Source organism: Thunnus albacares, chromosome 4 (genome assembly GCF_914725855.1).
Source record: "Thunnus albacares chromosome 4, fThuAlb1.1, whole genome shotgun sequence".
Lineage (NCBI taxonomy): Eukaryota > Metazoa > Chordata > Actinopteri > Scombriformes > Scombridae > Thunnus > Thunnus albacares.
In genome coordinates, this window is record NC_058109.1 from 6,550,860 (window position 1) to 6,571,791 (window position 20,932).

General features: G+C 38.1%; 2 protein-coding genes across 2 annotated transcripts; both read left to right on the forward strand.

Annotated features, from left to right (window-relative positions):
• The first annotated feature begins 1,088 nt into the window (after positions 1-1,088).
• On the forward strand, positions 1,089-3,786 carry LOC122980708 (uncharacterized protein C20orf85 homolog). The gene is made up of 4 exons (XM_044348998.1): positions 1,089-1,467; positions 2,483-2,564; positions 3,348-3,449; positions 3,550-3,786. The coding sequence occupies exons 1-4, from the start codon at positions 1,409-1,411 to the stop codon at positions 3,703-3,705; spliced, it is 399 nt and encodes a 132-aa protein (XP_044204933.1). The 5' UTR covers positions 1,089-1,408; the 3' UTR covers positions 3,706-3,786.
• Positions 3,787-6,810: 3,024 nt separating this feature from the next.
• On the forward strand, positions 6,811-20,608 carry chmp4ba (charged multivesicular body protein 4Ba). The gene is made up of 5 exons (XM_044348916.1): positions 6,811-7,172; positions 14,376-14,553; positions 15,693-15,807; positions 16,544-16,670; positions 16,802-20,608. The coding sequence occupies exons 1-5, from the start codon at positions 6,989-6,991 to the stop codon at positions 16,864-16,866; spliced, it is 669 nt and encodes a 222-aa protein (XP_044204851.1). The 5' UTR covers positions 6,811-6,988; the 3' UTR covers positions 16,867-20,608.
• Positions 20,609-20,932: the final 324 nt, after the last annotated feature.

A 20,932-nucleotide genomic window follows, 5' to 3' on the forward strand; every position in this document is an offset into this window, starting at 1 on the left:
ACATTATGACACAATTATGTTTCATTCTTATATATGACTTTATTTTATCTTAAAACAGCAGCTATATAAAGAAAAAACTTGAAGTTGAAATGAACTTTTTGTGTAAGAAAATCTAAAATGTAATGATGCTACATTGATTGTGTCAGCGATTTTTCAAGAGTTTGTGGAAAGATTTGGCTTCGTCCATGTCATTAATTGACTGACGGTGTTGCTACTGTAACAGACAACAGGATTACAATCACTGTCTAGCATATAATATTAAAAAACCCTGTTAGAATGGGTTTATACACAGCAGTTATTAAATAAGTATTGTTGTTTGCTTTTGTGTAATAAATGACACATACAAAATAATGAGAGCATTGGTTTATTATTTTACACACACAGTAGATTGTGAAATAGCTTCAGTGAATGAAGCTTCTTTTTGTAAGTAGCTTGTATCTTGCTACTTTAAACAAAGTAGTGTTGCTGTAGTTTAACTATTTTCATTGAGCTTGTAGCTTCTCTAGCTACAGTTTCAGCATCACCAATACTGGTATTATGTACAGTAAGACTTAAGACCTAATTATTCTCAGCAGGCTGATCAACCATTGGCTAAAAACAAGACTAAAAGTCTATAGCCATGCTAGCTGCTCTGTGAGGCTGTACTGTGCTTTAAGCTAAGAGCTAATGTCAGCATGCTAACATGCTCACAGTGACTATGCTAACATGCTGATGTTTGACAAATAATGTTAATCATGTTCTACATCATAGTTTAGCATGTTAACATGCTAACATTTGCTTATTGGCACTAAACAGTACAGCTGAGGCTGATAGGAATGTAATTCACTTTGCAGGTATTTGGTCATAAACCAAAGTATTGGAAATATTTCAATTTTGAAAAGGATCAGGGGATTACCAGTATCAGTAGGAATCAACATCTACCCACAAATGTCTGTATAAAAGTTTGTGCCAATCCATTCAGTGGATGTGGAGATAATTTACTTAATAATTAATGATAACTTTGACCTGCTGGTGGTGCTAGAGGAAAAGTCAGGCGATCACCAAAGTCATCAATATTCACCATAAAGGTACCATAAATTATTGTACCAAATTTCATGCCAATCCACCCAGTGGTTGTTGAGATATTTCAGTCTGGACCAAAGCAGTGGACACAGCTAGTGTGACTAAAAACACAAAGCTGTCTGAGCTCCAGTGGTTCCATCCCATCGTTGCCACGGTTACACACACAGGACAGGGAGAAAGAGATATACATGTCAGGGAACTCCATCTCCATGACGACAGTAAACAGGTCTGTCAGTGTGACTTACACACAGGTGAAACATTAGCCGAGCAGAGAGAAAGAAGCCACACATACTCTCTCACACACACACACACACATACATACACACACATACACCGGGCAGGACAGATGGCGGATTCACAGCGAACATCTGAACCCATCAACTTTGTACATCAGGATGAAATCTGGTAAATCTACTGACTGATTTCTAACTTTTTTCATTGCTGTGTGTCATTTGTGTTTTATTTCAATCACACAAATATATATGCATTTGGAAAGATGGCAAAGATGATGTTCTTAGTCAGTATTGGTTGGGAGGATTATTATCATGTTGACTGGATGTTTGAAGTTACTTGACAAAATTCTGAATAAGTTGTGATGTTTTCCTCATTTTTAAAATATAGAAGTTTCTTGTAGCAACATACCAACAACCTATTATGTTTTAACAGTAAATGTTTCTTGTTTATCAAGATAAGTCAGTATATCATTATAGGGGAGAAGTGTTACTGGTTTTACATAATGAGATTTGTTGATTTAGTGTAATTACAAGGTTTTGATAAGAAGATAAAATAACATCCTGCAACAAGAAAGGTTTCTTGTAAAAAAAAAAAAAAAAAAAAATTTGGTAGTAGGATCTCCTCAAATTGAGAAAACTGAACTGTAGATACAATTGAAGGTTAAATGATGAAGATATCATTTACAAACACCAAGAACGTACTTTACAATGAAGTAGGAGACATCTTGTGTCCAGCAGTTCAACTTCTGAAATGAGATATTTGCATATTCATATATTCTGGAATTGTTAATGAGGGAGAAGGAGCAGATGCCATTTCAAGGATTTTAATATGGTAATTATACTTTTTTTTGTTGAAAAACCATATCAGACACAGATTATTGTTCCTAGCGGGGTATTTTTATGTCTTAATACATGACTGGGAGGATCTTTAACAAACTTTTGGGGTCAAAAAGCAAGACCCCATAAAGTAAATCATTAAATTTTAGGATAAAGACTTGGATTAAGGTTAAGGTAAGGTTATGGTTGAAGTAAGTCTCCAAGAAATCAATGTAAGTCAATGTAACATCCTCTGAAATGATGGAAATACTACTGTGTGTGTGTGTGTGTGTGTGTGTGTGTGTGTGTGTGTGTGTGTGTGTGTGTGCATGCATGCATGCATGCATGCGTGTGTGTGTGTGTTTGTGTAGGAAAGCACATGTAAAAGTTGTGAAGGATTCAGCTGACGTCTGGCCCAGCAAGTGGGGCTTCCTTACCGAGGCTTACAAGGAGGTATACACTCACACGATCCATCCATACCACATCACCCCCCATATAACAGTTATATGATCCTGAAATACAGTAAAAAATTCTGAGACAGGGAGATGTTTCTCGCCTTTGCTGACTTCCCAGTGATTGAGAGAAGAAAGTGGTGCATCCACTCTTGACTATAGTCCCAGGGTTAAAGCACAGTCTCACACTGCCCTCTACTGTTGAAAAAGTGCAACAGCAAGTACATTAAGGCAAGACAGCAGATTGCACACATTAAAGGCTGGCAACTCTCTGTTTTCTTTATGTTGTGGACCTCTGTTGTTGTCCAAAAACTCTTAAAAACATGTTAATGAGCCACACAGTTGCACTGGATGACCTTGTCCCTGTGTGCGTGATGGACTTTTTTCTGATACAGAAATACTTTCTGGAGAGTAAAAACTTGATCGCTGTTATTTGTCTTTGGAGCTGTCTCTAAACAAACAGAATAACCACGCTCTGCGGGCACAAATAAACACATCCCATGTTTTTAATAGTGTTCAAAGTGCTCAAAGGAATAAGATATATCAGGCTTTGGATACACACACAATGCTTGCAAGTTGATGAATTCATTGTTGGTTTGACTCTGCACATGAGATTTGTTAACAATAAGAAAAATATAGAAAATTGCCAGTTTTATCCTTTAATAACAAAGAAAACGTCTTCTCGAAGGAAAAGAAAACACAGATGTTATTTTAAGTCTTTGAGTATATTACATGAAACAAACATTAGCAGGCATCACACAAGCAAATCTTCTCTGTATTTCAGTATGAGAGGGAGAGTACGAAGCTGATGGAGGCAGTCAGGAGAGTGGAGCTTCCCCATCACCTGGCAGCACGACCCTCGACCCCTCCAGAAAAATACATCCATGTACGATACACATGATCTATCTATCTATCTATCTATCTATCTATCTATCTATCTATCTATCTATCTATGGATCTAACCCTAACTCTATCTGTCTTTTCAGGTTGGCCCCTCTCCTCCTGTTCCACAGACAAGTCAGGCCCTTATTGGGTGGCGTTCAGGTCACTCACATCTTCAGCTGGAAAAGTATGGCACAGTGCATTATGGGAGGCGTAGTTTTCTGAAGGAACTGGGCTGGCCTCTGGACTCTTGCAACTGAGTGGAAGCCTCTGTTCTCCGTTGTCTCAGCTAATCAGTGACTCAGTATTGAATGTGGATTAAAATACACTGCAGGAACAAACATTTTAGGGTGTCTGCTATGTTATTACACTGTCTCAACACAGTAATATACAAATGCAGCAAAAAGAGCAAATTAAATTCACATTCTAGGAGAGTTTAGATAATAATATGACTCATTGTCTCTCAAAACTTGAAGCTCAAACTTAGATACTGTAGATGTAAAATGACGGATGCATTTGCAATGACATATCAATGGACAAACAATAAATAAATAAATAGAATTTATTACTATAACCTTAACATAACATAAGAATGAACAAACACAAAAGACAATCACAAGAAAGAAAAACACAACAAAGGCCTAATGATCATATGGGTTATTGAAGTGAGCCACATGGCTTTCACATCAACTAAAGACATAAATGATGTTAAATGAAAATGAAATTGTGAGTCTCAAGATTCCTGAAAAGGTGGGAATGTTCCGGACACATGTCGCTCCATAACTGTTGTTGTTGAAAAGTTGGATGCAGCTCTCTCCATCCATATAGTCTCTAGAAATGTACGGAGTCGTGTTCATACCCTGATCTGTTCTGCATCCTTCCAGTTTCAGGTCATACATGTATAGTTATTATTTTCATCCTGAGCACGGACCTGCTGCTTTGACTATAGTTTAACAGACACATCAGTGGATCACAAGGGACATTATGACCTATAATCTTAACCAGGGACTTTCTTATGTTTCTCCAGAAAACCTTTATTTTTGGGCAATACCAAATCATGTGGGAAAAGGCATCATTGTCTTGTTTACAATATCAAATCAGATCAGTGTTACATACATGTACGTACATGTGCATTTTGACAGGAGTGAAATATAGTCAATGTCTGAAACTTAAAAGCAATCATTTTATTCCTTACTGATTTTGAAAAATGATGTGTGTCTTACAAATGTTATTCATAGTCTTCATTTCTAAGGGATTTCCCCAAGTCAGTTTCCTGATTTCTTTGAAATGATGCACCGTTGTTGCATTTTTGTGCGGTTTTGTTCTTCTGTCTCATCACCAATTCTCAGTTTCAGTTGACCGGGGTATGATTATAGAGTGTTTTGACGGTTGAATTCTTAATATAATATCTTAATATCATATACAGTACTGTGCAAAAGTTTTAGGCACTAAAAGTAAAGCAAGGATGCTTACACAAATATTGCTATAGATTGTTTTAATTTATCAATTAACTTCTTACAAAGTTGAGTAAACAGCAGAAACCTAAATGAAATCAATATTTGCTGTGAGGAGCTTTGCCTTTAAAACAGCAGCAGTTCTCCTCGGTACACTTTAACACAGTTTTTAACTTGCAGGTAGGTTGTTGTAACCATCTTGGAGAAAGAATGTTCTTCTTCTGGATTTATTATTTAGGCCATCTCAGGTGCTTCTTCATGTAATCCCAGATTGACTCTATGATGTTGAGATCAGGGCTCTGTGGGGGCCAAACCATACCATCTGTTGCAGGACTCATCATTCTTCTTGTTGCTGAAAATAGTTCTTTATGACTCTAGCTGCATGCTTGGGGTCATTGTTATGTCATGAATCAATTTGGGACCGATCAGACACCTCCCTGATGCTATTGCATAATGGATAAGAATCTAAACATCTAGGGTGCCTAAAACTTTTTGCACAGTACTGTGTGTATATATATATACCACACACAGTACTGTATCTCTTTAATATTAGCAAGTGTTCTTTATTTAAAGTCATCTCGATTTTTTTATCTAGTTTACAGTTTAAGTTTACATTTCTCGGTTCAAATGTATTCAGGAACCGATTACTCCCTCTTACCCAAAAATATGTTTTACTTATTTTTATTTCACTTGGATGTTTGACCAATATAAAACTTAGACAAGTGTGATGAGGAAACTTGAAACCTCCAGTGCACAAACACTGAGAGTGAATTTTTCAGTGAAGTATAGTAGACATGTTGCATCCAGCAGTTAAACTTGTGAAATGAAAAATATTTGCATATTCAGATTCACTGGACTTTTCAGTGCGGGAGAAGGAAGTGGTTAGTTAAAGGACGGGTTCACAATTTTTCAAGTCTGTCTTGAACATTGAAATGACCATTAGAAGATCCCTTCATGAAGCACTTATTGGGGCTAAAATCCACCAGCCTCCTACTGTGAAAAAATACATTTAAAAATGTATCTGAAGATAATTTTAAGCTTCAGCCGTCTAAATGAGTCAAATCAAGTAGATATCTTTCAATGTTACAGTCATTTTAGTACCAAAGTTCCTCTTTTTGTTACTATACTTCCACTGCAGCTCAACAGGGAAACACTGTCTGAGGAAACACAAAGAGGGAATTTGATGCTAAAACTGTGGCAGATGTGTGGCAGATATCCACTTGATATAATTAACTCAGACTGCTGAAGCCTCATATAAGCTTCAGATCAACTTTTAAATGCATTTTTGGCCCTCATCACTTACATTGAAAGCACATTTAAAGAGGATCTTTTAATAGCCAGTATGAACAGGAGGAACGATTACAGCGAGGAAAACCTCTTTCTGTGCTCATATGGACTGTTGTATTAAAATAGATTTGAAAAACTGTGAACCAATCCTGTAAATCTTTTCTGGAAAAAACATATCAGATATATATGATTATGTCTGGAGGAGCTCTTTAATTATAATCTACACAGAGTCATTGCAAAACACCAGATAAATCAACAGATACTGTTTAGTGTAATTCAGTAGAGAGAAAGCTGATATGAAATGAGAGACATTACCACCACTTCTACTTATAGGTACCACTAGCCTACTAGCCTACTTCTACTACCACTACTACTAATGCTAATTCTTCTATGAATATAAAATAGAAATATATAAATACCTGTAAAACCTGTAAAACAAGAAATTGAATATCAGTCATTTTTTGTGAACAATTTTTAAGTATTGCCATAATTTCAGAAGGCGTTTCAAGACTATGTGCTCATTTTAGAAATCCCCCTCTGCTGTACTTTTTTTGGGCATGTGTGTCACGCATGACTCACGTAATAGCGCTGACGTAATGACATCACGAGGCCTGTCTGCAAAGGCGGAAGAAGAGAGAAAAACAACAACAGCAGCAGCAGCAGCGGCGGCGGCTCCGGCTCGGCGACGATAGTTGGCGAGAAGGACAATATAGCAATTTAACGATTATCTTTTCGGTATCACAAAGTACCGGCGGTTTGTGTATGGTTAATACACCTGTTATTTTTTACATTTAATAAGAAAATGTCGTTGTTTGGTAAGTTATTCGGCAGCGGAGGGAAGGGTGGGAAAGCGCCGACACCCCAGGAGGCTATCCAGCGACTCAGAGAGACCGAGGAGATGTTGGCCAAAAAACAGGATTTCTTAGAGAAGAAAATCGACCATGAGCTCATGACGGCTAAGAAGAACGGCACGAAAAACAAACGAGGTGAGGAAAAAGCTTCTAAACGTGTAATTTGACGGGTCAGTCAAACCGCTAATTAGTTAGTTTGTGAGTCAACTGTTAGCTCGCAGGCTAACTGGAGAGAAGGAACGGGGAAGTTGGCAGTTGACAGCCTGACGTTACCTGAACTCGGTGACTCCATTTTTAAATGACTGTATTTTTTTTAAGGAAGCACGGTATTCATAGTGAGTTAACTGAAGTGAAAAAAGGTCACAAATAACCAGACAGAAACATACCAAACAAGAGAGAAGTTAAAGATGTTAAAGATAGAGTCATTGCTTTCTTATACATAGTTTGTTAAGTTTGTAAGTCACACGTGGTGACAAAAAGTGACAAAAATGCCAGAATTAAACATAAGTTCGAAACAAATGTGACCTGCGACGTTTTGTTTTAGTAATAAAACTGATTTTCTTGGCAAACTTACCCTGGCATTTAATATAGTGGTGTCACACTGTTCTTCCATACTGTCAGCTACTCTTACGACTATCTAGTCAGTTTGTCCCTTTTACACTGTATATATATTATCATTATATTACAGTAACAGAGCCAAGCATGAGTTTTTCTGAAAGATAAATCCCGGTTGATCTTTGGCAAACCCCAAAACTTGTTTAACAACATTCATAGTTGTTTTGGAAGTATTTCAAGAATCCTAAAATACATTTCTGACCATCTGAATAAAAAATATTCAGTCTGCTGCGAGATAATTTTTTTTTTTTAAACTTGTTTCCCAAGTAGCAACTCAAACAAAGATGATAGTGGAAAATGACATATTTCCTTGCTATTACTTTCCTTTCATTCTTATGTTGAGAGCTAAAATTAAAAAGTTACTCACTACACTATGACATGCTTGTTTTTTGTGCCATACAAAAAGAGCAAGGTACTCATGTTAATGTGCACTTGCACACACACACAGACAGCAGTCATACACTGCTGCAGCATTAAAGTTAAAAATACATGCAGATGCACCACAACGAAACACAAGCAGTCAAAAAAAATCAATGAGCCGACCATACACAGCAGTATAACAGCCTGTCACAACGGCCAAATAACCACGTAGACTCACACCCGCAGAAGCAGCAACAACCACTGTGCTCATATGAACAGTAAACTTAAAACGGCAACATAGCAGGGACAGAGAATATAAATATCTTACCTGTGATGATTTCCTGTCAGCACTGAAATTATTTCATTATAGTCCTATGATTTAATTAGTTCTGTTTCAGGGGAAGTGTGAAGGGACAGTCATCCTAGTGAGGTTGTGATACTAGTTTTTGTCTAATTGACAGTGAAATCTCTGTACAGTTTGTTTTCTAGGGAGACCAGGGCCTGTAGGACACTGTTCATTTTGCAAAATATAGTATGTCACTGGGACTTATGTCTCGGGTGTCATCGATGGAAAGTCCATGGCAGGTCAACAGTATGTACTGACAGGTTGTTTAGGGCCGTATTAGCGTCCTTGTTTGTCTACTCACTGGCTGACTTACACAAACAAAACACTTTGTTTAGTGTCAGTTATTTAAATTTGGGGATAATTAAAACCAGTTAGCTTTAGTTAGATAAGCTCCTGTTTGTCTGCTGGTCGACCTTGTGCAGTGTTCTACTGTACGCTGACAGATGAGGATCAGGTGAGGACAGATCAGGTCCTGACAGCTATACAAAATGTATTTGTGGCCTCTGAGAAACAGAATTATCATCAAGTGGTAAACAAGACCCAAATACAGCAAATGTTTCATTTTTAGTAGTCCCAGTTACGGTGGCACTGAGGTGCAAAACATAACATTTCAGAAAACAACAATATTCAGGGAAACACAATGTCAAATCATGTTTTGTGAAATTTTGTTGTGTTTTGCATCTCAGTGTCACTGTACCCAATACTACTACTTACTAATAATTGTATTTCAGGAGAGTATTTAAGATAATATTGTGATAATACCCTTTAACTTTTTGACCATCATAATAGTAGCTAAAAATCTGATACTGGAATATCCTTAATTACATACAGCCCGTTTGCCAGCTGTGGTTGCTGGTAGATCTGTGATGCAACCACAAATCCTCTCCAGGAAGAGAAGCACAGCAGCACTCAGACCACTATCACTGTGAGCTCGTCTACAAATGGTTTTAATAGTCCCGTTCTGCGTTACATGACGTGCCAGCTAGCAAGAAAACAAAACCGGATTTTCAACATAGTTAATCGTGTTGTCCCACACTGAGCAGTCAACTGTCACTTAAATTGAAAACACGCTGCTACGGTGTCAAGTGCCGCCCCATTAGGAAACGTCACGCTGCAGTTGGGTGAGATGCCTGTAGTAGTTGTCTGACGGGATTGTGGGTAGTTTAACTCGGGATATTTCTCAACCTCAACAACTAGTCTCTCCTCATCCATTGTTCTACACACATGAGAGACAGCGACAGCAAGAGGCGAGAAGAGGAAGTCGAGCTGCCGTGGGAGCAGAGCAGAAGAAGAGCTGCTGTGGCAGTCGGGATTTACAAGCAGGGAGCGAGTGGAGTTTATTTATTTGTTTAATTTTTGCCTTGTAGATACAGGCACAAGTGGAAAAAGTGAAAACTACAGTGAAAAGCAAGCAACAAACTAGTCTGTAGTTGAGCCAACATTGTATTGAATTACAAAACAGCTTTTTCTCTGGAAAAACATGCGTTTCTTCAGGAGTGGTGAGGCTGTAAATAGGACAGTGGCATGAAGTGTCGCAGGGCAGCGCTTCGATGGGCGCCAGCACGCGCCCAGCAGCAGCCAGTGCAGGGTTGCACATAGAAAATAATAGGGACTGCTATTTTGACGCGTGCCATCCGGCCTTAAGTCTCCCTCAAGCCTGGAGATGGATAATAATACACGCAATCCATAAACTCCTCATAGCAAACATACCATGATCACAGCGTCTGCATGGTTACTCTCGTCGGTTTATTTTCACTGCATGGTGTCTCATTTTACGACTCTACTCCACTTTCTTCTAACTGACATTGACATCAGGTATTTTTTAATTAGACACTAGCTTTGTTTAGCATTCTTCACTTGTTGGTTTTCCTCCAAGCTGAAGCATAGTTCAGTGTTGTGTAGAGCTGTGAAGCATCAGGAAACGACTGATGAATGAAATCAGGGTGAGAAAATAACCATACAATAACAGCAGCATATTTCTAAATAAATTCCACAGAAAACATGTCATTAACACACCGTTTTATTTTGTATTTCAGCAGAATAGCCGACTAATAGGCAGTTTTTACCAGTGTTAGTAACTATGTCATGGATGCCTCATGGCTCATAGAAGCTGAAATGCAACAGATGAAAGATACATGTAAATTGTACTTTGCACATAGAGACGGTCACTACTGTATAATGCCACTGAGGTCGTGAAGGGGTCACTAAAAAAGAGCAGGACAAAAGGAAAAACAAAGGGTCAAACAGTCAGCGTCCTTTGCGAGTTCAAGGGCGCAGTGTCAACGCAGCTCTGCAACCCAGATAATCTGATAAAGATTTGTATGATGTTGGGTAATGATGTTATCAGCCCAGAAATAGGTCCGAGTGCTGATATAATCTGATGAAACTGGAACTGTCAGCTGCTGTCTGGCTCCCGGTGTACCAGACCAACCACATACAATAGATTGATAAGGGTGTTTGTGTGTGTGTGATAAAGCCCGATTATATATTTAAACCATCATATTTTTATTACATGGAAAGTATCTAATACTGTCAAGCACAGAAAGCTGTCAACAATTGTCTCATATTTGTCTTCACTTTTTCTTTCTTCTTCTTCACTTTCTGACACTGATCATAATTTTCCAGTTTTAGATTTTTTTTATTTAAGGATCTTGTGGAGCTGCGTGTAACATTTGAAAACTTAGGCTTTATTTTTTAAATGAAGAAAATGTTTATATTATATATTGAAGTGATGTATTGAAAGAAGAACTATTGTGATAGTAGTATTGAATCTCAGGTATCGTACTGGAACTAGAGTTGAGAATTTAACATCTTTATTAAACTGAATCAATCTTTGTGTTTCCAATAACTTGATTTCAGAAACATGCATGTAAACAGGGAATCCAGTGGGGCCTTTTTTTAGTTTTGAGATAGACTTTTTTGCAAGAGAAACTGATGACTTGATCTTGTGTACTCTTATCTGTGTTTCTAAAACACTTTTTTAATTGTGCAGATTTGTGTGACACAGACTTTGGGCAGGGAAAACATTGCTGTAGCAGCAGCAGCAGCAACACAGCAGGATAAAAGCAAACATTATTCCTTATGGCTGTGCATATTTGCATGAAGAAACCTTATTTCAAATGGAAAATACATTACTAGCTAGCACATTATCTGAATCAGATAACAGAAGGCCTCCACATCCACACCCACGAAACTGTAGGTCAAATCATTTCAGATGCTTGTTGCTGCTCTAAAAGATGACAACAAGTGGAAATATTTTACTGCTAAACCCAAATTAACTTTGATTTTTATTAAAGCAAAAACCTTAAAGGCATACTAATGTATAGACTCATACAAATAAAAGCCCTCTCAATCATCATTAATGACCTACTAGACGTGTGTGGCTGTATATATAGAGAAATCCAACCCAAAATCCAGCAATGCAGCACCTTCCTGCAGGGTAGTGCGGAGCTGTGGGCATGTTTATTTGTGCTTTAGAACATAACCGCTGTGAAACAATCAGAAAATATCTTTTTAATTATCTGATTCAGTGCTTTGTTCTTGCCAGCGCCACTCCCTCTCTTAATTTACTCTGTAGCTCGCTCAACCGCCGCTGCTCTCTCTCTCTCTGGTGTTGTTGAACCGAGGACGAGGGGCCAACTTTGATCCTGCATAGTATGTTTTAAATGATTTCTTTATCAACTTCTAATCTTGACTCTAAATTGAAGCTATAATCCAAACAAACACAGCAGCATACATACTTATCTCATACTTTATTACCCACCTTCCACCTCACACATGACTCAGCAGGTTTAGGTAATTTTGAGTTTCACTGGCAGTCGATGAGGTGACTTCCCATGTCAGCACCTGAGGGGAATTCCTTGGATTTAATGCCACATGGAGGAAAGCGAGAGCCAAAACACACAGCGGTGCAGAGCATACAGTAGCGAGACAATAAACCAGCCCGAGTTTCAAGTGGTGAACATTCTTCACCTCCCAGCCAATCGCTATCCCGGTTATTTTAGATTAGGCCAGACCTCTGTGAGCTTGATGAGATGCAGGTCTTACTCGAGTGAAAAAAATAGTGAGGCGAAATACCTAAAACCTGCAGGCAGAGATTTGGCTCAGACAGGATTTTATCAGATTAAAAGAGTCCTGATTCATTAGGACAAACATTGTAATTATCTCTGCCAGGTGTAAGCCTGGAGGGGATCGTGTGTTTGGTTGAGTGTGTGCGTGTGTCTGTGTGTGTGTATCTGTCCGCAGCTAATCTCACATATTACTGGACCCATCAGCCGTTTATGACTGTATGCTAGAGGACCTTTTATGGTTGCAGTGATTCACAATTTTTTAAAAACCTATTTTATAACATTATTCCTTATGAGCCACACACAGAGCGTAGACTTTCATCTTTTCATCAGTCCTCGCCATTTTACAATATGTGTTATGAAAAAGCATATCCGGCAATCAGCAAGGCTAAAAACAAGCCTTACCTCGTCTGTTTCAGCCACATTTTGGCTTTTGTTGTGGCTCAAAAACTGAACCTAAACCGGAGCATCTGCAGATTTAATGATGAGAAAAACTGAGACTATATTATACAAAAACACATTATAATAAACTTTGCATACATCTATATAAGAAAACTTACACTACACTAAACTTTAGTTTACAAAAAAACTTTGCAAATCTCCGCTGGTTGCATCTGGCAGTTGTGGTCACGTCGCAGTAGGTGCTTCACCACCGACATGCCACCAGTCACCGCACTCTTCTAGTTCAACATGCAAACAGTCGACTGCAGCTCATCTGTTAGCAGCGCAGCACCTCCTTCTCACAATCTGTCTTCCATCACACGCACAGCATGCAAGCTGCTGCTGCTGCATTGTCACAAAAGGCCAAAAGTCCACCGGACACGGCTTCATCTTCTGCACTTTACGTCTCTGTCATAGTTGTAATGTCCACAGCACTGTGTCTTCAAGCAGACAGAAGTTGTCTTGCGAGCTTTAGTTATGCATCCTGCTGAATTATCAGTCACTTTTTTTCTTATTCTTTAACTGCAAACTTCACATTTTAAACACTAATTTACACCAAAATAAAAAATACCTTATCTACACCTTTTGGTTTGTGTTTATAGTGAAAAACATAAGCATGAATTTAAAAAAATATATACTTTTATTTCCTCTTAATAGTTTGTTTATATGCACATTATAGCTATTATTAATGAACTTTCATGTGATTAACACATCATTAACTATTTGTATACTTTTACAAGTGAATTCTACGCATCAGAGATGTCAAAAATAGACCTGGTGTGTAAAGATGGCAGCACAAAAAAATGAGCTACAAGTGAGATGTTCTACATGCCACCTTAGACTAATAATGATTGTTTGTACTCTTATAAAAATGATACTAATATTAACACATTTTATAAGGGTTATAAAATGTGTTAATATTAGTATTGGTGTCACCCTGTACAGTAGGAAAATATTGGTAAATACTGATATAATATTGGTACCAGCATGATCAACCTTTACTTCATCTCCTCTGCTCCTTTAACTGCACACAGTTAATGTGTTAAATGTTCTGCTTTCTTAAACAAGTTCGTTCACCTCTGTCAGAGGAAGTTTAAGATGATACAAGAATTGTACTTAAGGTTCTGCTACAGCTTTGTGTTTGTTTCTCAAATGTAATTAGTTATTAAGAAATATTTCTCTGACTGTGTTATATCTGTGTACATGCATGTGATATATGTAGCAAATATATACAGTATACAATGCCCAATGAGAAGAGACAAACAAGAGAGTGTAGTCGATGTGTAGCAGTAGCCTGACGAGCTAACTGTCAGTAACACCCATTCAGGTCTTCAGCTTGGGTTTGGGTATTAAATTGACGTGGCCAGATTCAGGTCTCAGTTTCAGACCTGTACAGACAGATTTCTAACTTCATCTTCCTCCTGTGTGACTGCAGTGGACGTGACTAATAAGTGAGTTGTAGGTGTCACCTGAACTAACTTTGTCTCACCCTCTCTCTGTTTTGTCCAGCGGCTCTACAGGCCTTGAAGAGGAAAAAGCGCTACGAGCAGCAGCTGGCTCAGATCGACGGGACGCTGTCTACCATCGAGTTCCAGCGGGAGGCGCTAGAGAACGCCAACACTAACACAGAAGTACTCAAGAACATGGGCATGGCTGCCAAGGCAATGAAGGCTGCACACGAAAACATGTAAGAGACATAGTTAGAATGTTTTGTGGGTGTTGAAGTTATTGTAAGTAGTTATTTTCAGTCATTATGACTACAAATAACTTTTAATTCTTACTGTAAGCAGAAGAATTTTTAAAAAAAACCCAAAAACTAAGGCCTTAGTTCCTCAGCTGTGAACTTTCTCTACTGGTTGGTAATCTCCAGGCTGAGCAGTCTCTTCTTCTCTTGTCTCATCTCTTTCTTTTTTCTGTTGACTCCTCTTTTCTTTTCATCTTCTTTCTTGTCTTCCTGCATCTTTACTTGTTGAATCTTTCCTCTGAACAGCTCAATTCTTATCATTTTCTTTTCCACTGGCTTCTCTGTTTCAATTTTTTTCTGTCTTAACATTTTTTTCTAATATTTATCACCTTGCTTTGTATCTCTTTCACATTTGTTCTCTTTAATGTTCTCCTTTCTTCTTCTGAACTGCTTTCTGTTCTTCTAATTTGCTCTTTGATACTCTCTGATCCTGTTACACTATGGCTATTGAAAACACTTATTTCTGAATGTTTGGCAGCTACCTGTTAAAATCATTTAATCATAATCAAGGGGTAGCAATAGCAACAATACTTAAGCTTCATACTACGCTGCTAGTAAACTCATTTATCCATGAGGCCTTTAGCAGAGCTTTCAACCGTATGACATGGTCTACATCAGTTATCATTAAGATGAATCTGTTATAGTTTAATCTGCAGTACTTTTTGGTCTTCTCATCTCCCTATTGATTTAAAATGAAGCATTAAAGTCCATTATTCACCTTGACAATAGTAGTTTTAAGAAACAGTACCAACTCAAGGTCCATTAACTAGCTTTTTCCGGAGCTTTTCGTGACAACTGAGCTAACTACATCCACAGATGAAGGCTATGTGATACAACTGAAAGCTCAAGAACTACTACTTAGAATGTAGAGAGTGAACTTTCATGCTTATGAGGTAAAGTTACCACTAGAAAACTTCTGAAAACACTTGACAGTTTAAGCAGAGCCTCCCTCTTGTGCTTTGGTTGGTCAATGTATATGCAGAGTGTTGTTCACCTTGTCCATCAACTTACTTAATAAACAGACGTGTTTATGTTGATCTAAGGGCTCATGTTATTTTTCTCTCTGTCCTTCTTTTTTCCAGGGATATAGACAAAGTAGACGACCTGATGGCAGAAATCACAGAACAACAAGAAGTGGCTCAGGAAATCTCAGATGTCATTTCCAGACCGATTGGTTTTGGACAAGATTACGACGAGGTGAGAACATAAAGCAGGAACCTTTTCAGGAACCAAGGAATCATACCTGCATTTCCCATGTACCTGCTCTGTGGATGAAGGTTTCTGATGGAACTATCTTATAGTGCTAAAGATCACTGATTGGTGCACTGATTGGTGTACAGCTGCATTCAATCATCATGGTTGATAATATTTAATAATAATAACTAATATTAATATGAGGACTTGTGCAAGTCTCTTGTGTTTCCATTTATTAGTTTGTATTGTTTGGTAACTCAGGAGTGAGGTGTTTGGAGAAGACACTGTCTACAGCACTGTGATGTATTATTTATGTGTATCAAGTCGGGCTGCATCTAACTATTATTATTATATTATTGATTAATCTGCTGATTAGTTCCGCGATTCCTCGAACAATTGTTTTATCTATAAAATCATCAAAAGTGAAAATGTCTGAAGTTAACATCTTAAAATGTCAAAACCTAAAAATATTTAATTTACTATCATATATGACCAAAAAAAAGCATCAAATCTTCACATTTGAAAAGCTGGAACCAGCTTTTGCTTTAAAAATGACGATTAATCAATTAGCAACATAGCTGCTGATTAATTTTCTATCAATTGACTAACTGATTAATCATTTCAGCTCTAGTATGAAAGTATCACTTAAAATGTTCTGTGTGTGTTTATTTCATTCATTTTGTTAAATTATGTTTTTAGCTCTGTTCAATAAATTAATTACTTCCGTGTGTGTTTTCAGGATGAGCTCATGGCCGAGCTGGAGGAACTGGAACAGGAAGAGCTGGACAAAAACCTGCTGGAAATCGAAGGAACAGAGGACGTCCCTCTACCCAGCGTACCATCTACATCACTACCATCTAGACCAGGTATTTTGAAAAAATTAATTTCAATTCAATTCCCATAAAACACCATTTGGCAGCAAGCCATCCACATCACTAAAATATCCATCACGAGATAATTAAATTTCATGATTTTATTTCTGTTCTTTTTTTTTTAGCCAAGAAGAAGGAGGAAGAAGACGAAGACGACATGGCGGACCTCGAGGCCTGGGCGGCTAACTAAGCTAGCGTGCCCCGCTAGCTAGTGCCCCTCCCCTGTCTGTCTCTCTGCTACCAGACTGGTCCCAGACATCTGGAAGAGAGACAGGGACTCTGGGCTGCTGAGCTGGCTGCTGGCATGCTGCTCTGTCTTAAAGCCGACGTGTCAGTATCTAACCATACCCCAACCCTAAAGTATGCACTTGTGCACATGTGCACTGATTTAAAATGAAATGAACCCAGGCTCTTTTCTTCTGATTATTATTACAGTAACAATCTATTTACTCTCTTCTTCTGTTTCTAAAGGGCATCTATCAGCCTGTGGTTGTGTCTATCAAAGGAAAAAGAGTGCATAAGCATGCACACTTACGCCAGGAGTGCACAAGTGCATACTTAGAGGGAAGGGTGTGTGGAGGAACAAAACGTGGCTTGTTTCTGGGAAGAATGTGAAGAATCAACAGATTTGTGGGGAAAAAGGACAGAGGTTGAGGGGGAAAAAAAGCAAAAACCGAAAGACAACATGACTCAGCCATTTTTCTGTTTTCTGCTTTGTAATCTCTCTTCTACGGTGATGACGACAACCCATCCTCTACACCATCTTTGCTAAATCTCAGCTGCGGCAAAAAAGATTAAGTATAAAAATGTAGGATTTTCTCATTGAAATATCACTGTTAAAATTACTAAGACGTGTTAAAGTGGAACTTTGTAGTTAAATGAAATCATCTTGTTATGGAAGGAGTTTGATCGCTCTGTCAGCCATATGCCTTGTAGAAGTTTCAGTGGGCAACTTCTTGTTACCCTCTGGATCTAACCAGTTAACCAGTTCTTAAAATAAAAAATTTTGGGGAAAAAAGACATTTTGAACAGAAGGAGCTTTTTAGTATCATTGAACACCACGGTGGCACCGGTTCCTGTTTTTCACCGTTGCCTTTAGTAATGTCTCTAAGGAGGACTCTAATAATGAGACCATTGAAACAGTAGAGGCTTTGCAGTCGCGTATCTCAGATCTTCAAGCAGACATGGCCGCCTTTCACATGTTGGTCCCTTGTAGAATTGGCTAAACAAAACATGTAATAATCAGACAAAAAAACATTTGAAAAAGATCAATTCAGCAACCATTAGTGAATATTAGCGGATGTTAGTGTCAAATAGCTCTGATTTTGATGTTAACACATCCCTTTCATGTGGAGTGGGTTAACTTGATTTGTTACTGGTTGATTCGTCACGCTACAAGAACAAGCTCAAACCTGCAAATCTTTAGGCTGACTCAAAGAAAGTTGTTTCAACGCAGGTATGAATGGCTGCTCCTCCTTTTCTTAAAGCAACGACAAGAGAATGTGGAAGTTGTTGAGAAACCGCCTAGATGGTTACTGGTTGAAAGATACCAGTTTTAGTTGAATAACTATTGCAACATCATCCCAATAAAGGTATTATACAGCAAAATTAAATGAAATTCCTGCAGGTATGCGCTTGAATGAATTCAATCATTTGATTGTATATTTTAATTTGGGTAAATCAAAATCATTTACGCCAGAGAGATAACTTGGTTTACTGGAAAGTGTGCTTTGTATCTGCCGCTCATTGGAGTTGTTGACAGGGTTTCATTTCATAGCTCGGATATTTTTAGGTACATTCCTCAGCTTTAACCTCTGCTGTGCAGCTGTAGTAAAGAGCTGCTGTTGCTTCAGGCCATGGAGCAGTGCCACCAATCATCAGATGATCATAATTACAAGTCTTATGTTCAACTCTCTTACTTATGATCTATTAATTCAAAAATAAGAGTGTTATTATCTGAGACAGGTTTATCCAAGATGATTTAATTCTACAATTGTGTTTGAAGATCCAGGTTAGCTGTATGAGACTTAAAAAGATGATTTGAGCTGGTATTTTATTAACCTCGAGTAGTTAAAGTTTTATAAAGTTTTAACTACTCAGTACTCACTACAAGAGTTGTATAATGTCCCCTCTGGCTCTGGAGGAAGCTTTGCAAAGTTTGAAAAAAAAGAGCCCAGTGATCCACCAGAGTTATGTAGCCCTGAGCTTGGAGACTACAAATTTATGAAATGTCTAAGCCTGTTTCAAAATTGAGCATGTAGAGCTTGAAAGACATTGGTGTTTACCAAGCAGGGAAGGTCTAACAAAAAAGACAGCACTGAGTTTGGTTCATTCTAAGGACTGAAAGTCAGGATATCTCGGCCTCTGCTGCTTCAGTTTGGACAATAAACCCTTTTCACAGACATTTCAAAGACATTTTGACATGTCACAGTTGGAAACACACAGGTGATCAGGGTCCTGGTGTTGTGCATGATGGCTCACTGGGACACTTGAACAGAACGGAGCCATCATTCATTTTATTAGTTACACCATTGCTTTCCCTACTATGATGAGATGAAATGTCAGCTATGATAAAGGCCTATTCTCTGTGAGTTCCCTGACTTTATGGAAGTACAATTCAACTAACTATTTGATAACCGATAAATTAATTGAATTATTTTTTAGGAAAAATGCCAAAACTCTCTGGATCCGACTTCTTAAATGTGAATATTTCTCGGGGTGTTTAGTCCTCTATGATAGAAAACAGAATATCTTTGGGTTGTGGACTGTTGGACAGTACAAAACAAAACATTTTCGGCTGCGTTTTGGGCTTTTGGATACAGTGATCAACATCTTTCACCGTTTTCTGACATTTTGTAGACCAAAAGACTAATTGTTTAATTGAGAAAATAATCAACAGATTAATCGATAATGAAAAAAAATAATTAGTTGTAGTCCTAGATACAGTAGTGCTGATTCACCCAAATTACACCCACATTACACTCCTCTCTATTTGTATGTAGCAGAACCAGACAGTCTAAATGCATAAACATAAGGATTGGTACAAATATGATCATTTCTCATTTGCCGTCAGGAGTGATGACCTCCAACGTGGCTGCCAGAGGGCACATTACAACACCTTTGGAAGCCTACGTTACTGAATCTAAAACTGCACATGCCTGACACCTCCAGCGCCTTGTCTGCCCGGTTCAACAGTGATGTACTCTGAGAAAATCCTACATTGGTTGAATTTAAAGATAATGTGTGTGAGTGTGTGTGATGTTTTTTCAGCCTTCGACACAGTGACCTCTTGTGAATATTTAGTCAAATTGAGATGGTCAGCTGATTTATTTTGTTGTTTTCTTTTGCTCTTGACTTACATGTAGTGCGAAATTGAGTTAAACATTGAAAGTGGAAAGTTGAACATGTTGGTCTTCATGATAAAATGATGTCCAACTTCTGCTCACTGCTCCACCACTTACAGCTGTAGCTACACTTCCCTTCCTCTGTCAGCGGACATATTTATGCATGGAGGGATTGGGGTCAATCTAGTTCAAACAGGAATCCGAGACTGAAATTTAAAAACGACCTATGTCTTTAAATAATTCACTCACATAAAGTAGTGATGTGCTTTGAAACATTTGCTTGCACTATACTCGTGAGTGGGTTGACCCCAATCCTGATATTATATAGATATAAGACACTATTGAAAAGAAACGTATGCCAATAGAGTTTGTTTTCCTTTTTATTTCTGTTTTCCTCCAATATCGCTCATCTTCTATCTGACTGTACAGAAACACAGCGTGACGTGTAGCCAGTTCTGTTCACAGCTGTACAAAGAGGTTGGGCATTGGAGATTTTCCGTGTGGCAGCCATGTTGCTCTGTGACTGTTGTTAATGTGGGGTTGTATACAGTTTATCTAAATAAAGTTGGGATTTAATGCAAGTATCAACACTGTTGCATCTATAAATACAGGAATACATTTCTCTTTAAGGTAGTCCTCAATCAGTGAACATCTGGAACCTGGTTCTGTATTGCTGTCACCTGGTATTTAGGCCTCTTGTCTTTCTCATAATCATCTAGTGTATCAGGGAAATACTGTCCAAAGAAACACAAAGAGGGAATTGGATGCTAAAAATACTGTAAATATGGCACATATCCACTTGATTTGACTAACTCAGACTGATGAAGCCTCATATAAGCTTTGAACAAAATGATTGTGGATTTTGGCCTCCATCACTTACATTGAAAGTGCACTTCAAGGGGATCTTTTAAA

What these genes read in the sequence shown, in the direction of transcription:
- LOC122980708 (XM_044348998.1), top strand. Translation starts at nt 1,409, where the DNA reads ATGGCGGATTCACAGCGAACATCTGAACCCATCAACTTTGTACATCAG. An exon ending in GTACATCAGGATGAAATCTG is followed by an intron (nt 1,468 to 2,482) that starts GTAAATCTACTG and finishes GTGTTTGTGTAG; the next exon opens with GAAAGCACATGTAAAAGTTG. An exon ending in CTCCAGAAAAATACATCCAT is followed by an intron (nt 3,450 to 3,549) that starts GTACGATACACA and finishes CTGTCTTTTCAG; the next exon opens with GTTGGCCCCTCTCCTCCTGT.
- chmp4ba (XM_044348916.1), top strand. Translation starts at nt 6,989, where the DNA reads ATGTCGTTGTTTGGTAAGTTATTCGGCAGCGGAGGGAAGGGTGGGAAA. An exon ending in TTGGACAAGATTACGACGAG is followed by an intron (nt 15,808 to 16,543) that starts GTGAGAACATAA and finishes GTGTGTTTTCAG; the next exon opens with GATGAGCTCATGGCCGAGCT. An exon ending in ATCACTACCATCTAGACCAG is followed by an intron (nt 16,671 to 16,801) that starts GTATTTTGAAAA and finishes TTTTTTTTTTAG; the next exon opens with CCAAGAAGAAGGAGGAAGAA.